Raw genomic sequence first — 15,992 nt, 5'->3', positions numbered from 1 at the left:
TTTTCAATCATGCAAATGTATTGCTTAGTCAAAAATTAATTTATTAAAAATACAAGTAAAAATAAAGTAGAAATAAATTGAGGTAGGTTAGTCTTGTTCATTTTACAGTATTAAAGAGATTTTATTTCAGTATTACTAAGGATGACTTGTTAGTATATTTTGTTCATTTAAAAAAATATTCTTTTCAAATCTGTTCATTTAGATGATGCGTCTGAAGACCATGGGGACTCTGCCAGTCTTGGTGCCATCAACCCTGCCTACAGTGACTCTTCTCTTCCGCACTCCACTGGGAGCTCAGAGGACCCCTTCACCACCTATTTTGATGAGAAGATTGCCATTCCTGAGGAGGAGGTTAGTGGCAGGTCCTTGGAAGAAAAAGTGATTGTGTAGGGAAAACGTGAGTGGAAGGTCTGCTGCACAAGATCTACAGCCTCAGATCTAATTTTGGCAGGCCATCTCTGAAGACTGAACTTTTATAATCAGAGAAAAGAGAAACTGTTAAGGAAAATGAGGACCTTGAAAACAGTTGCCAAGTTGTCTTTAATGAGCATTTTTTGATCAAGGAAGTTGTGAGTTTTATGTTCCTTTTTTTAAGATGGCTTTTGTCCCATTTGGGTAGTGGTTGGTTACAGAGGTACTGATATTGTTTGTTTGGTTTTAAAATGAGAGGCTGATGGAAGAGAGCAGGTAAAGGACGGGGCTCTTACTTGGACAGAGAAGGGGCCAGCTTATGGATAAGAAGTGGGTAAGATGGAAGTGAAACTTGGACACACCCAAGTTCCAACATTCCAAATCCTTTGTTCTTGTGAAGCTGATACTTTTGGTTTTACACGTGATAAAATAAATCAGTAGTTTGGAGAGGATAATCAGTTCTATCTCTTTTTCTCTCCTGTAGTACTCTTGCTTTAGCTTTCGGAAACTCTGGGCTTTCACCGGACCAGGCTTTCTTATGAGCATTGCCTACCTGGATCCAGGCAACATTGAATCTGATTTGCAGTCTGGAGCAGTGGCTGGGTTTAAGGTAAACATCTAGCCCTACCTGTGTCGCTTTTAAACACACACAACACTTTCACATCCTTTTCCTCTACTCTGCCTGTTGGATATCAGTGTGGACCTACATGCAGATATTTCATTGGCAGTGACACTTAGGTGAAAAGTACTTTCCCATTTGTTTATTTTATTTTATTTCCTCCACATAATTTCCTTGATAAAAGGAGAAAATGTAGATAGGAGAAACTAAGGCTCACGGAGGCAGAAGGAGATATACCAGGTTATGTGCAGGACCTGACACAGACCTCAGGTCATTTGGTGCCTGACCTGGGCTCTTTCCTGAATGTAGTGTTTCCCATTCACTTTGCCAAACAACAAAACAAAAAAATCCTGAGTTGTCTCATGAATGTTATGGTGGGACTTTGTTCTTCTCTAGTTGCTCTGGGTTCTTCTATTGGCCACCATCGTGGGACTCCTGCTGCAGCGCCTTGCAGCCAGACTGGGAGTGGTCACCGGGCTGCATCTCGCCGAAGTGTGTCACCGTCAGTATCCCAAGGTGAGCAATGTACTGTGCTCTTTATCTGTCACTCACACCGTGGACTCTGTGTGCCTGGCCCTACTACTGTATACTGAAATAAGGAAGGACGTGAGGTCAGTGGTCTAGAAGGCTGGGAGTCCCAAGGGAAGTTCTCTCTTCCCTTCTTGCTTCCAAGCCACATTTCTGTGCTTTTTAAAATTCTAACTTGATATTCAATTTTTCCAGTAAGTTTCCTTAGAAAAATTAAACATAACCATTTACTCTGCCTTTTGGCATTTAGTAGTGCCCAATCCACGGAGGGGTGAGGGTGCTCTCTAAGCACGTTCATTCATACATTCGTGTTACTCTATCATTTTACAGTATATGTATTTTCTTTTTGTTTGACTTTGCCATCAATTTGAAAAAAGTAATTTCTTCCTTATAATACAAACTCTTCGTGGCAGGATCTTTGGATTTGCTAATAATTATTTTTCAATTTTCTCTGGGCCTGGATGTCCCACTGTCCTCTACAACTTCCTTCTGGACACTCTGGGCCTTTCTTCCTGCCACCTAAGGCAGAAATGGAGCCTGTGTCTGGAAGACAGCGTTAACCTGGCTCATCCTGAGATAAGATACTGCTGATCTTCTCTGATTTTGCCAAATATTTAAATCTCCTTTCCTGGCTGTGAGAAAGTATCCTTTTTTTTTCTCTCTTATATGCTTCTTAAAAGAAAACCTTGGTAATTTATCATTTCTTTTAGCTTCTCTTTCTTTATCTTAACAGTTGTTTTATTGTGACAAATTTTGAGATAGTAGATACCTGGAAGTGTTCTTTTTCTGTCCTCGGTGAGCCAGCATTAACTAAATTTGTCTTTCACTTGCATGGTTTGATCAGATTAGTTTACTTTTTTGTTATATAGCACCCAATTCCAACTGCTTTGCCCAGAGTTCCTTTGTATATCTGTCATTTTTTCACTTGCTTTCCTATTATATTAAGGGTGACCCCAGTCCTGGCCAGGTAGCTCAGTTGGGTAGAGTGTCATCCTGATATGCCTAGGTTGTGGGCTCAGTCTCTGGTCAGGGCACATACAAGAATCAACCAGTGATGCATAAATAAGTGGAACAACAAATCAATGTCCCCTCCACCCCCCGTCCCTGTACCTTCCTCTCTCTCTCTAAAAATCAGTAAATAAAGTTTTAGAGGAAAGGATAACTCCAGCCTTTTCACATTTGTTTTGTTTCTTCAGATACAGTCAGGATGGATATTTTCTTCTGTAGTCATTTTCTATTCTCTCCTGAACAATATTTTGACCATATTAGCATCTTTTTTAAAATTTTACATTAAGATTTTCTTTATTTACTTTTAGAGAGAGGGGAAGGGAGGGAGAGAGAGGGAGAGAAACAGCAAGGTGTGAGAGATACATTCATCGGTTGTCTCTCGCACACTGCCAACTGGGGACCTGGCCTGCAATTCAGGCATGATGACCTTTTGGTTCATAGGCTGGCTCTCAGTCCACTGAGCCACACCAGCCAAGGCGATTTCTCCTTAAGGCTTTTAGGATTGTTTTTAGGCAGGAAATTAAATGGAAATGAATGAATGGAAATTCTTTTCCTCTCTTAAATGGAAAGAAAAGAAAAGAAATTAGGCTCAGTGGCTGCACAGACCTTGACTCATAAGCTCTGCCACATTAAAGCACCCTTACCTTCTCTGGCTAGGGCCCACAGTGCAGTGATGGGGCAGGTGGAGCCAAGTTGTGGTACTTTATCTCTAGACTGAAGGCTTACAAAGGAGTTTTCATGGGTCAGTTCCAAAATGTGAATTCCAAACGATCCGGGAAGTTCCTAGAAATGATTAATTAGAACCATGTCTTTCTTCTGTTTGATGTTTAGGTCCCACGAATTATCCTGTGGCTGATGGTGGAGTTGGCTATCATTGGCTCAGATATGCAAGAAGTTATTGGCTCAGCCATTGCCATCAATCTCCTGTCTGTAGGAAGGTGAGGGGGTTTCCCTTTAGAAAGTAATCAGTATTTTGCTAGATTTTAGAGCAAATGTAAAGACAAAACCCCAACTCATTTTCAATTTTTAAGATTCAACTCAAGTTTATTATATTTTCTGTGGAACCTTTCTGGGACCGCCTTCCTCTCTCCTGGCAGATGTAGGCTCTGTATCTCCCTGTTCTTATGTTGGATTATATACACCTCTATTATGAATATGTATTTTATTTGTGTATTATAGTCTGTTACATTTATTTATTTTTATGTCAAATTATCCCACTAGACAGTGAGCTCCTTGAGGGGTAAGACCCATTCTTTTCAGCTTTATATCCTAAATATCTGACATAGTAGACAGTCAAGTTTGAATGAGTATTATTCACTTGGTGCTGTGATCCTGGACTAGCCAAGGCCTGGCCTCCTGCCACTGTCTCCTCTCCCACAAGCCCTTGCTTCTCCAGATGTTGCCTGTATGGAGGGCTATTGGGAAGAAAGTGCTTCTCAATGTTTTCTTTCTTTCCTTTAATTTCCATTTCTTATCCCTGACCCAGGGTTCCCCTATGGGGTGGAGTTCTTATCACCATTGCAGATACCTTTGTATTTCTCTTTTTGGACAAATATGGTAAGTAGAGTGGGAATGGAAGGGTTAGACAAAGAAGCTACTTTTCCATGATGTGGCTGATGGGGAAGTCTGTCTCCTTTGAACTCACTGCTGCTTTTTCTCCTTTAGGCTTGCGGAAGCTGGAAGCATTTTTTGGCTTTCTCATCACTGTTATGGCCCTCACATTTGGATATGAGGCAAGTGTTCTAGGCTGTTCATTAGCTTTGTAAAAAAAAAGTTCTTGCCTTTATTATTTAAGACAGAATAATGCTAGGATGGTTTAATTGTACTGGATATGCTAAGACAAAGCCAATTGCTTCTTCTCCTTGTTAGTGGCCTGAGGTGACCTCTGAAAATAGTTTGCTATTCTCTTGACCCTGAAACCATGCAAAATCATGCAAGTAAAGATGTTCAAATCTTTGTGTTCACTTTTAAGAACACTCATGAAGCTGCCCTGGCCATCAAGGGTATGCATATCAGAAAAGCCATTGAGTACCTGAAGGATGTCACTTAGCAGAAGCAATGTGTGACATTTCATTGTGACAGCGGTGGAGTTTGCAGGTGTGTCCAGGCAAAACAGTAGTGCTGGCCCAGAAAGAGTGCTGAATTTTTGCTGCATCTGCTTATAAATGTAGAATAATGCAGAGCTGATGGGTTTCGATGTAGATGCTCTGGTCATTGAGCTCATTGAGGTGAACAAAGCTCCCACGATGGGCTGCAGTACTTCCAGAGCCCAAGGGCTGGTTACCGCACACGTGAGCTCTCCCTGCCACACAGAGATGATGGTGCTGAAAAAGAGCAGGTGGTCCCTAAGCCAGAAGAGGAGGTTTCACAGAAGCATGAGGTGCCCCAGAAGAAACTGAAGAAACAAAAACTTAGGGCCCAGGAGTAAACTCAGCTTAAAATAAAAAATGTTAATGAAAGTAAAAGCAGGAGGAAAAAAAGAAAGGGAAGAAAAAGCCGATTGAGCCTTGGGCCAATTGTGAAGGAACATTATCTATAGCAAAGACTAGTGTCCAGGAGGGTCTGCAGGGATTCCTATGTCAAAAATGACTAGACTTTCTAGGACTTTCCAGACTAAATGACCTGGTTCCAAATTGGCCATCTTAACAGCAGAGCAGCTTTGGAGGGAGTTAGAGAGGTTAGTACATGGTGACTCTTGGCTGTTAACTTGGAGGGATCTGCTTTTGCTCATTCTGGTTTCTACCAGCTGCATCTTGAACTTTCTCTGTATTGCAGCTGTAGGGAATATAGTAGATTTTTCCTGGTTGTGCCCTAACCCAAACACTCCTAGGAATCAGTATCATTACATGCAGTAATAGCACCTTTCTGTGTTCAATTTAACTGATACCTGTTTATTGGCCTGGCTAGACTTTTAAAAATATATCTAATCTGGGTAGATTATACAGCTTGGTCTAAGACTTTCAAGAGAAATGCTGAACCAGGGAAAAGTGTTTATGAGCAAGTCAGCTTATGCTAGTGGCAAACAGTGATTTTTAGGTGAATATAGGTGAACAGAGCGTAAGTGTGGATAGTTAAGAATTGACTATCTTCTTGGGTATGTCTGATAGGAGTTACTGTGAAATTAATATCAGTAAGGCCCTTAGCAGCCATTTTATGTCTTTTGAATATTAATTACATGCTCTCTACATCTATTTTGTGTATCTAAAATACTATGTAAAATATCCGGGTACCCTGGTGTTGAATTCTCTGATCTCTGTGGGCCCCTTATGCTGCTTGGCTTTTGATGGTTCTTTATTCCTCCTTATCCTAGATAGTTGCTGAAGAAGAAGGAGTTGTAAGACAAGCAGTAAAGGGTGCTGAGTGTTTCCTAGTGCTGTTAATCCCTTGATCTCGTATTCCAGTAAAGGCTAATAGTTGTTGTGTTGATATGTAGTATATTACAGTGAGACCCAACCAGAGCGAAGTACTCAAGGGCATGTTCGTGCCATCCTGTTCAGGCTGTGGCACCCCACAGGTCCAGCAGGCTGTGGGCATCGTGGGAGCTGTCATCATGCCACACAACATGTACCTGCATTCTGCCTTAGTCAAGGTGAGCAAGGCCTTTATCTCAGTGGCCTCCTGGAGAGGTCATGGGCTGTTTTGCTTTAGTTGCAAGGGACACATAACTTAGTTTACAACTTAGAGCCCCAGAGGGGCATGGTATTTCTCTGTGGTTGGACATTTATAAACTCTGCACACTTGAACTCTGGTTTATGAGCAGAGATAACCAATCCCCCAGAGAGAAACTGGGACTAAAGTTCTTCATAAAAGGTCTGAAAGTGCACCCAGTCTCTTGTGTTTTAATCTCAAAACCCTGAGTGACTTTGAGGAGGTCAGGAGTGAAGAGCCCAACCAACCTTTTCCCAGCCAGTCTTAACAATCGTTTGCTGGGAGATTTCAAAGACCTTTATAACAAAGTTATACATTTCTTAGGACAGGTTTCCTGGTTCTTTCAGCCACAATAACTGAGAGCTCTGTAGTCACTTAATTACTCCTACCCATTTGAGGAATGTGTAATGTCATCCAGGGGTCAAGAAGTTCTTACTTAGTGAATGAGGATGTAAGCGAGTTCTCTCACATTTCATCTGGTCAGTTGTTTGCCCTCTCAATCTTTCAGTCGTCTCTAAACTCATGAAGTACTACACGGAAACTTGTTCCAAAAAGTAAAAAAAAAATGACTACCACTATTCTCTCTCCAGTCAAGACAGGTAAACCGAGCCAAAAAGGAGGAAGTTCGTGAAGCCAATAAGTACTTTTTCATTGAATCCTGCATTGCTCTCTTTGTTTCCTTCATCATCAATGTCTTTGTCGTCTCAGTCTTTGCCGAAGCATTTTTTTGGAAAACCAACCAGCAGGTGGTGAGTGAGCAGGGGTCATGGGTAGTAGTGAATGTGAGGGTAACGTGAAGGCTGGGATGGAGTAGGAAAATGTGACAGTGACTTGGGGCTCAAGGGAAATAGATCTGTAGCCTCAGCGCTGTCCCCTGAGTCACTGTACTAGTCAGCGTCTGCAGTCCGGGGCTGACCGAGCCTAGTTCCTTCTCCCCTGCTTTTGGCTGATCAGGGAGACCAGCTCGGATTAAAGATGGCCTCGTGCTGTTTTGTTAGTGGCTTCACATCTGTTTGGCCCTCTGTTGCCTGTTTATCAGTTGCCAGCTTGCTTGCCATTCCTAGTTTGGGATGGGGACAGGTTGGGAGGAGTCGACAAACCAAACAGAAACTAACTGTTGCTAGGACAGACTGTTTTGTCAGTTTTGAATTCTCTGTGTTCTCAGTTTCTGATTGCCTCTCTAGTTTTGTTTGTTTGTTTAACTTTTGAAAAATTGATTTGAGAGAGACAGAGAGAGGAACATTGATTTGTTGTTCCAGTTATTTATGCACTCATTGGTTGATTCTTGTCTGTGCCCTACTGGTGATCAAATCCCCAACCTTGGTGTATCAGGATGACACTCTAACCAACTGAGCTACCCTGCCAGGCCTATCTAGTTCTGATCACCACTTTGCTTCTCATCTATAGTACCTCAGACCCCTGGTGCTGCTTTGACTAAGGACTCCCTATTCTGGTGTCCTCTCATATTTGAAGCCTTATTAAGGGCTCTCTCTTCCTGTTATCATTTGAAGTGACCCAAGAATGTACACTCTTAACACAGTAAATATTTTTGATGACATGGAGGTACAGAAAGATTATGGAGGAAGAGTGCAGGTGATGCTTGCTGTCTGTCTCCACCCCGTCACAAGCTGTATCCAGTGTTTCTTAGGGGACTTGTGTGTGATCTGTAGGAGACCTCTTTTCTGGTCCTTGCCTCGAAAATAAAAGTTGCTCCTAAATTGCTTTCTTTTCCAGATTGAAGTCTGTAGAAATAGCAGCAGTCCCCATACTGGCCTTTTTCCTGATGATAACTCAACACTGGCCGTGGACATCTACAAAGGGGTAAACCTGTTCAGATTTGTGTTTTTGGCATAGTAGCTGGTCTTTTCTGTGGGTTCACTTCAGGGCTGAGCATATCTTCTTTGCAGTGGCATTTATTTCAGAGGTCCAGATACTAGACAAGCATTGTGGACTACATAGAAAGAATAGAGGATCAGCTAAAAAATGAATTGTTTCAGTAGTTCCCAAACTTGTGTTGATAGTACAGTGTTCTACAGGATATTAATTGGGGTGATTATAGAAAGTATATCTGGAAAAGTGTTCTTTATTGGGGCCTCAGTTACATTCTGAACCTCCAAGAGTAGAATATGTATGCATATAGCATTTCCCAAATTTATTTGACCTTTTCACTATTGTTATCTTCTTTTTTAAGAACATTTTATTTATTTATTTTTAGAGAGGGGAAGGGAGGGAGGAAGAGAGGGAGAAAAACATCGATTGCTTGCCATTCATATGTGCTCTGACCTGGGATGAACCAGCAACCCAGGCATGTGCCCTGATTGGGAATCAGACCGGCAGCCTTCCACTTTGTAGGACAACGCCCAGCGAACTGAGCCACGCCAGTCAGGGCTCCTGCTATGTTCTAAAATAGTGTGTTAAGCAGTATAAGTTGGGAAATGTAGTGTAGACTTTTTAAAATATATATTTAAGGTGTAGGTTGAAGATGAAGCCTTTAGGAGCTTGAAGAAGAGAAAGGACTAGGCTGATGAATGAAGGATCATTCGACAAAATTAGAGTGAAAGCTTTTAGAATGAAGTTAGGACCTGGGTTGAGCTTCTGGGACAGGGGGTTGCACAGCACTTGGTTTAGGTGGGTGCGTAGCAAAGGAGAGAGAGAAACGCAGTTTTGGGTGTTGTCTGCGCAGTTCACTGACACGTATTTCTCCCTCCCCTTTCCCAGGGCGTTGTTCTGGGATGTTACTTTGGGCCGGCTGCCCTCTACATCTGGGCTGTGGGGATCCTGGCTGCAGGACAGAGCTCTACCATGACAGGAACCTATTCTGGCCAGTTTGTCATGGAGGTATGTGCTGTTTGGACTGGTAAAGACTAGAGGAAAAGGAAATTGCCCTTTTGTTACTTCTTAATCCCACGCTTCTAAGGTCTGCCTGAGCCTCCAAACCTTTTGTTTCCTGTTCCAGACACTCATCCTGCCTCTGTGTTTTCTTCCAGGGATTCCTGAACCTAAGGTGGTCACGCTTTGCCCGAGTGATTCTGACCCGCTCTATTGCTATTATCCCCACTCTGCTTGTTGCTGTTTTCCAAGATGTAGAACACCTAACGGGGATGAATGACTTCCTCAACGTTCTGCAGAGCTTGCAGGTGAGGAGGAAGCGGGAAAACGCACATTGTACCTAGTCAGGCAGCGTTATGGGTTGCCCTTAGGCCTCGAGCCTCGTGCCCTGTGCTGGGGAAAGAAGAAAGAGGAAGAAGCATGGTCTTGGCCTGCAGTAAATGTACAATATATGAAATCCCTGGCATCTGAAAGGGTTTTAGAAATGACTTGGGGTTTTTTTAAAGCCTATTGAGTGGGAATTGTAAACTAGAATTACATGTAGAACACAAAATTATTGTTTATTAAGCCAAGCAAATACTAAATGATGTATAGGACACTCCTAGGTCCTAAGCAGGATAAGAGAAAGCAGATACAAATGTTTATAAAGACACTTATGATCATAATTGATGCTAGGTTAATGATAGCTGTGCACATTTCAACATAATGCTTGAGCACTTGGGATGATAGGATAATTTCTCACACAGTAGATGAGGCGAGGTCTGTGCTTCCCTCTCACTAACAGTGCCACTCTCTGGGGTGATACTAGGCCCCCCAGTGGCCCCATCTGAGTTTTGCTTTTTTTTTTCCAGCTTCCCTTTGCTCTCATACCCATCCTCACGTTTACAAGCTTGCGGCCAGTAATGAGTGACTTTGCCAATGGAATGTGAGTGTACACCTCTCAGTTCCCCACAGCCATGTGCGACAAGGGTATCTTTATCAAATAGGTCAGTGAAGAGTGGGTCATGTAGGGGTTTGAAAGGTAGTTGCTTGTGCTGCCCCCTCAGTCTTTGGCTTAGAAAATGGAGACTGTGAATGTAGTAAAGTAAGGCAAGGGCATTTTGTTTTTAAAGGGGGAGAAAGTTTAGCTTGAGAGCTATGACTCTTTAGCTTTAACTCTTTAGCTTCAGCCATTGTAGTGTAAAGCATGTAAACTCCATGTTAATGATCTTAATGAGAAGGTGTAAGTAATACTTTTTATGGGCATCTTTAAAGGATACGAGGGTGGTTGAAATGACTTGTTGCATCTCTAGAGACTCATGACTTGTCCCATTTTTAGGGCTTGATGCATTTCTAGAGACTTAAATAATAGGAGTTATTTGATAGTATTTATTCCCTTCTTTGTCCCTATCAGTGTCTAATTTTGGGTCATTTAACCAAATCTGGGACATACTAAGAGCCATTTTCCAGTTCTTTTTATTTTTTATTTTGAGAGTACATTTACTAAAGCTGGGGACAGTGGAACAAGGAAGGGCTTAAGATAGAAGAACAGGAGAGACTAGGTGGGGCTGCTTTGGGTCACTGAGAAGTCAGAGCAAAGGGAGCCTTGGAGACAGGGTCAGGGGATTAGCCCGGGAGGAGCTGCTGCTGCCTGTTGTCCCTGGTTGCAAGTCTCATGGGGATCCTTAGAGTTAAGCAAGTGCATGCCTGAGAGGGAAGAAGAGGGGGAAGGGGAAGGCGTGGGCCTGCCCCCCAGAGGGGGAGCATACCTATCTGGAAATGCTTCTTACTCCTGTCTCCTCCACAAGATGCAGTGTCCTTTGCTGTTTGTGGCCGGGTTGGATTGTTCCACCAGTGACTGTGCTGATTCTTTTACAGAGGCTGGAGGATCGCAGGCGGGATCTTGGTCCTTATCGTCTGTTCCATCAACATGTACTTTGTTGTAATTTATGTCCAGGATCTAGGGCACGTGTTATTGTATGTGGTGGCTGCTGTGGTCAGTGTGGCTTATCTGAGCTTTGTGTTTTACTTGGTAAGTCCAGTTGGGCAGGGGCAGGGGCATAGGCATCGGGTGGCAGAGGTGGGGCTGACTAACATCTGGAAAGGACCCGAAAGAGCAATCTATCTCTAGGTTATTGAGATAATTTACATCAGTGGTTCTCAACCTTCCTAATGCCGTGACGCTTTAATACAGTTCCTTGTGTTATGGTGACCACCAACCATAAATTTATTTTTGTTGCTGCTTCATAACTGTAATTTTACTACTGTTATGAATCATAATGTAAATATCTGATATGCAGGATGTATTTTCATTGTTACAAATTGAACATAATTAAAGCATAGTGATAAATCACAAAAACAATATGTAATTATATGTGTTTTCCGATGGTCTTAGGCAACCCCTGTGAAAGGCTCGTTCGACCCCCAAAGAGGTTGCGACCCACAGGTTGAGAACTGCTGATTGACATGGAATTGTTAAATTAGCTATGATTAAACCATACATATATATATTTGGTAGAACAATATTTTTAACCATAAAATTTGGTTCCTGAGAGCTACCATCTTTCTATTTCCGTCACTTCTGTCTTTTCCTAAAGTGTGTGGGAACTGAAAGACGAGGAGCAGTGTGAAAAGCAGAGAGGGGTGCACGGTGGGCTGAAGAAGGGGCTGTGCAGCGAGACTGCAGAGCTGCGGGTGGATTGCGTGTAGGCTCACCTCCCTTCTCAGCTCTGCTACTTAATATTGTCCAATAAGGAATAAATAAAAAGTGATAGTCTTACAGTGAATTGTTTTAGAATTATCTAAAAAAATGATGGTCATAAAAGCACATAGAAAAAGAATGTAGAATTAGGTACCAGATAATCAAAAAATTTTTTAAATTCTGAATAATTATATAAAAATGGTAATAGTCCTTGTCTTAAGATGGTGGGATTATGGATATATTCTTTTCTTTATTTTCCAAATCTTCTGTAACAGTCCTTATATTAATGAAACAACAACAAGCCCACCTTCCTGTTCTGTACAGGTTTCTCTGAAACACACAAGGGTCGAGGATTAGGGACAGCAGAATTTATGCCATATCTGCTGAAGAGAATGGTTAAGAATGCAGGCTGGAAACCCACTGCCGATCTTTATAACACTTACTTAGTCCCCATGTCAATGTCTGCCACAGGTCAGGTATTTGATTGAGAAAATCACTTTAGGGAATATTGTAAAACTATGTCCCGGATTGATGCATCCCTTTTTCTTTTGGGCACACTAAGATTATGCTGACCCCGTAACCTAGCGACTTACTCCAAGGAAACCCAAGTAACTGAATTATGTCCTTGACAGGAATTGTTTTTAAAATTCACTGTGGAAGTTAAGGGACTCAATCCTTCATGCACATTGGGTACAAAGGTGCGGAGTTGTCCTCAGGCGGCCTGAAACTATTGAGATTGTTGAAGACCATTTTTAATGCTGAGGGCTGAGTCCAGAGTGTGTTTAGCTCCAAAATATATACTTTACAGAGCAACTTATAAGGAATGGGTAGAGCTAAAGAAAAGTAGTCTTCAGGGGACTCCAAGTCCAACGAAAGAAATAAACTGCAAACACAAAGCAGTAGAAGAGGGAGCTCAGTATTGTAACTAGTATGGACAAGCGCTGCTGAAGAAGGCAGATTCCAGGATGTTTTGAAGGGGTTGTGTGGTTGGGAAAATGACTTGGTGATAGAGGATAGGCAAAGTTGGATGTTCAAGGAAGAAAGCAAGTTTGCACCTGAGCGGCACAGTGTGAGCAGTCACGGTGGGCCTTCCTGAGAGGTTGGTGGATGATGACTATGTTTTATCTTTCAGATTTGGCAATGTTTGATTGCATTGGGCATGTCCTTCCTGGATTGTGGGCGCACGGTAAGCACCTCTAAAGTCCTGACTGAAGAAGCCACCGCCGACTATTCTAAGTAAACACTGATCAGCTTGGCTGATCCAGGTAGCCATCAGAGCCAGTGTGTTTCTATGGTTTACTGTGTGAACATAGCCCAAAGTATGTGCCATTGCACAGACTGCATTTAGGACTCGACTGTTGGTTGTGGAAGACTTTATTTCACGTATGTTTGGAAGATGGAATTGTTTTGTTCCTGGCCTCCTAACCTGGGAACTTGTTTAGATGGGATCTTTGAAAAGCTGACGATTTGCTGCTATCATTCTAACACTAAACTCTTCAGGAGCTGCTTGACGGGCCAGCTTATTTTATCCCTTTGAGAGAGAAATCTCTGATTCTTAACTTGGCTGTGTGCTAAAAAAAAACTTGGGAAATGCAATACATTTCATAATAAAAGTACAGAATGGGTATGAAATTTGTTTATTAAAAGATAATGAATTTTACAAGGCTGAGAAATACTTATACGTACCCTTTCAATTATTTTAATTATAAAAATATAAAATCTCAACTGGAGTGGTTTTATCCGTATTAAATGTAAAATTATGAGACAACTACCTCTATCAGGTTCAGAATTCTTTTAACTTAATTTCTACTTTAAATTTCTCAGTGGAAATTAAGAGGAGTAAGAAAGCATAAAGGTGATAAATGGACAAATAGCAAACCTCACCTGCAGGTGGTAGTTACTAATCACCTCGAAAATCACTTAGGAGATTTTCCTCAGAGATTGAGTGCTTATCAGGATTTTCTTGGGAGTCCTGATTTTAGTAACTTCTATGTTTATACACAGAGCTTTCCTGATACTTAGTCTCAAGCATATATAGTTGTAAAACCTTCACCTTCCTCCTTCAGGAGGGTGATAGAAAAAAGATGGTAGCATTTATAAACTGATGTTCTCCTGAGACTCTGGGGTAAGGAGAAAGGACTTGAAAGGAGAAGAAGAGCCATCTGCTATATTCCTAAAAGCCACCTCCTACCAGAATCATCATGTTTTTCTGAAGTGTGCCCAGGACGACTTGCAAGGCAGTCTCGAGCTGTGGACCTAACCGATGCAAAGCTCTCTCTCAGCAAGTCAATAAGTATCACTAAGGTTGCCAAGTTCTCTCAGCAAGGTGGCACTGGGCTACTCTCCTCAGCCATCCCTCAGAGGGAAACACTCTGAGACCAGGTGGTGGAGCTCTGGAGTCAGAGGAAATGGGCCCCTTCAGTACGAAGCTTCTGCTCTTCAGCCACTTGCGACATTTTTACATGCGGAGCCGGAGGACTGTGTGATTATCTCAGATCAAATCACATTTGTCTGATGGAGATAAATGATCAAGTCTTGTATAGCTGTTGACTTGGTGATTACAGTAATGGGAATGGCATTGAATGACTTCTCATTTGGGGCGGGCTTTCTTCTGGAGTCCTGGTGGATTGATGTTCTCTGTTCATTTGAGCACCTAAAGGCATTATTGCTGATATCTTGCACACCATCAAAAGTGCAGAGTGGATAGACTGTCTTCTGTTAAGGGTAAACTAGTGTTTCACTGACATACCTTTATGTAGCCACTCAAGTAATAATAGCATAAGATCATGAAAGACAAATTTCCCTAACTGTTCCTCTTCATATCCGCCCCTTTCCCCTGTGAAGATGTTGGAGGGTGACAGCTTAAGCTGCAGTAGGTCTGGCTACAGTAGGTGAAAGCCAAATTGACCCAAAATTCTTGTAAAGACAGTACAAAAACATTTACCTTTGTTCTAAGTCTGGGTGGTCCCGGTCAGTCTCAAAGTCCCAAATATTTAGAAGCCCAGGTCAAAACTCCCAGTTTTCTTTTATAAGTTGTATTTATGACTTGCAATGATGGAAAATTTCTTCCCAGTTAAATGGCATTGTATAATACTATGTATGTAGTATTTCACAGTGTTAAAACTCCCGTCCTGTATTCCATTTGATCCTCTCTGTATTTCAGCCAGCCCTCTGGGTACAGTGGACAATGCTCAGACCTTTCAGGTTTCTCGGTGCCAGCACGGGCAGTGTTCTGTCAGTTGCTTTGTGTGGAATGTTTAAGGATATACATTTGTAGTTTATGTTAACTGCTCCTTGTTCTCCATAAATGTGACATGAAGTAATTGTGCTGCTACAGCCTATGAGGAATGAACGGGGATGGGGCAGAGATGCAGTTTGGCTCCTGTAAGGTCCTACTAGCGGTTTTAGGAGTGGTTACAGCTGAAATTTTAGTGACCATTTAATGATATGTAAACTTGGTTTGTAATTAAAAACATTTTACTGTTTTCCAGTTTGGTTTCCTGGGTATTTTTTTTAAGCTTGAAAATATTAATGAGGGTCTCAACAATTTTGAAATACTAAAACATCAGCTACCACCTGGAATGACGTATTAAGTCCACTGTCATATTCCCTCTAGAAAGGACAGAGAAATAAATAGGTTTAGTCCTTACAAGACTCGATGACTTGGAGACACCGAACACTGATTTCTACTACTCACTTAGTCAAATAGCTTTGCTATTACTAATGGTCATATCATTACCATATTTAAACTTGAAAAAAAATTGTCATTCTACCTTCTCTGCTCTAAACTGAACATTTTCCTACCTGTTGTTGTGTTTCACCATTGAAATAGGTGTTTATATTCTGTCTATACTGCCATTAAAAAGTAGGAGTATTTGAAAAGAGAAACCAAACTTGTTTAGCTTAAAAATGAGTGAACATTTTGGCAGACCAAATATAAATGGGAATACTATTGACACCATTTAGTAAAAACAAAGACAAGTTCAGGCACATTAAACTACTAGCCTTGTCACTAGATGCATGATGGGAAAATCTAAGCACTTCATTTGACCCAAGAATCAGTAGAACTTCATTTTCCCTTTTTGTGTTGCAAGCTTTCCCTGTCTTACAGGAGCTGACTGCTTAGCTAACACCATAGAAGTAATCTGGGAATTTTGTTCTTTGTCATCCTACCTCATTTAGCTCTTTCCTCTTCTTCTCCTCCTCCCTTCCCCATTCACCCCGACCTTGTGGTCGTTGTTGTCGTCGTCGTCTTCTCAAGAAAGAAAG

The 15,992-nt window shown here is 41.8% G+C and overlaps 1 protein-coding gene across 4 annotated transcripts in view; it reads left to right on the top strand.

Moving 5' to 3' along the window:
• Positions 1 to 15,992, top strand: part of SLC11A2 (solute carrier family 11 member 2) — a 38,303-nt gene that overhangs the window by 16,786 nt on the left and 5,525 nt on the right. For all 4 annotated transcript variants that reach the window (XM_090273159.1, XM_090273162.1, XM_090273160.1 and 1 more), the window contains 14 exons: positions 203 to 351; positions 896 to 1,021; positions 1,427 to 1,546; positions 3,398 to 3,504; positions 4,053 to 4,123; positions 4,232 to 4,299; positions 6,000 to 6,155; positions 6,805 to 6,963; positions 7,949 to 8,035; positions 8,933 to 9,052; positions 9,202 to 9,351; positions 9,895 to 9,968; positions 10,901 to 11,054; positions 12,856 to 12,909. In XM_090273159.1, the coding sequence (XP_090129285.1) occupies positions 203 to 351; positions 896 to 1,021; positions 1,427 to 1,546; positions 3,398 to 3,504; positions 4,053 to 4,123; positions 4,232 to 4,299; positions 6,000 to 6,155; positions 6,805 to 6,963; positions 7,949 to 8,035; positions 8,933 to 9,052; positions 9,202 to 9,351; positions 9,895 to 9,968; positions 10,901 to 11,054; positions 12,856 to 12,909 (1,595 nt within the window). The remainder of the gene's footprint in view (positions 1 to 202; positions 352 to 895; positions 1,022 to 1,426; positions 1,547 to 3,397; positions 3,505 to 4,052; positions 4,124 to 4,231; positions 4,300 to 5,999; positions 6,156 to 6,804; positions 6,964 to 7,948; positions 8,036 to 8,932; positions 9,053 to 9,201; positions 9,352 to 9,894; positions 9,969 to 10,900; positions 11,055 to 12,855; positions 12,910 to 15,992) is intronic.

This window comes from Furipterus horrens, unplaced genomic scaffold, assembly GCF_987537825.1.
Source record: "Furipterus horrens unplaced genomic scaffold, mFurHor1.1.pri manual_scaffold_4, whole genome shotgun sequence".
Classification (NCBI taxonomy): domain Eukaryota; kingdom Metazoa; phylum Chordata; class Mammalia; order Chiroptera; family Furipteridae; genus Furipterus; species Furipterus horrens.
The sequence above is the reverse complement of the archived record's forward strand: the minus strand, read 5'-3'. Positions and strand labels throughout refer to the sequence as shown.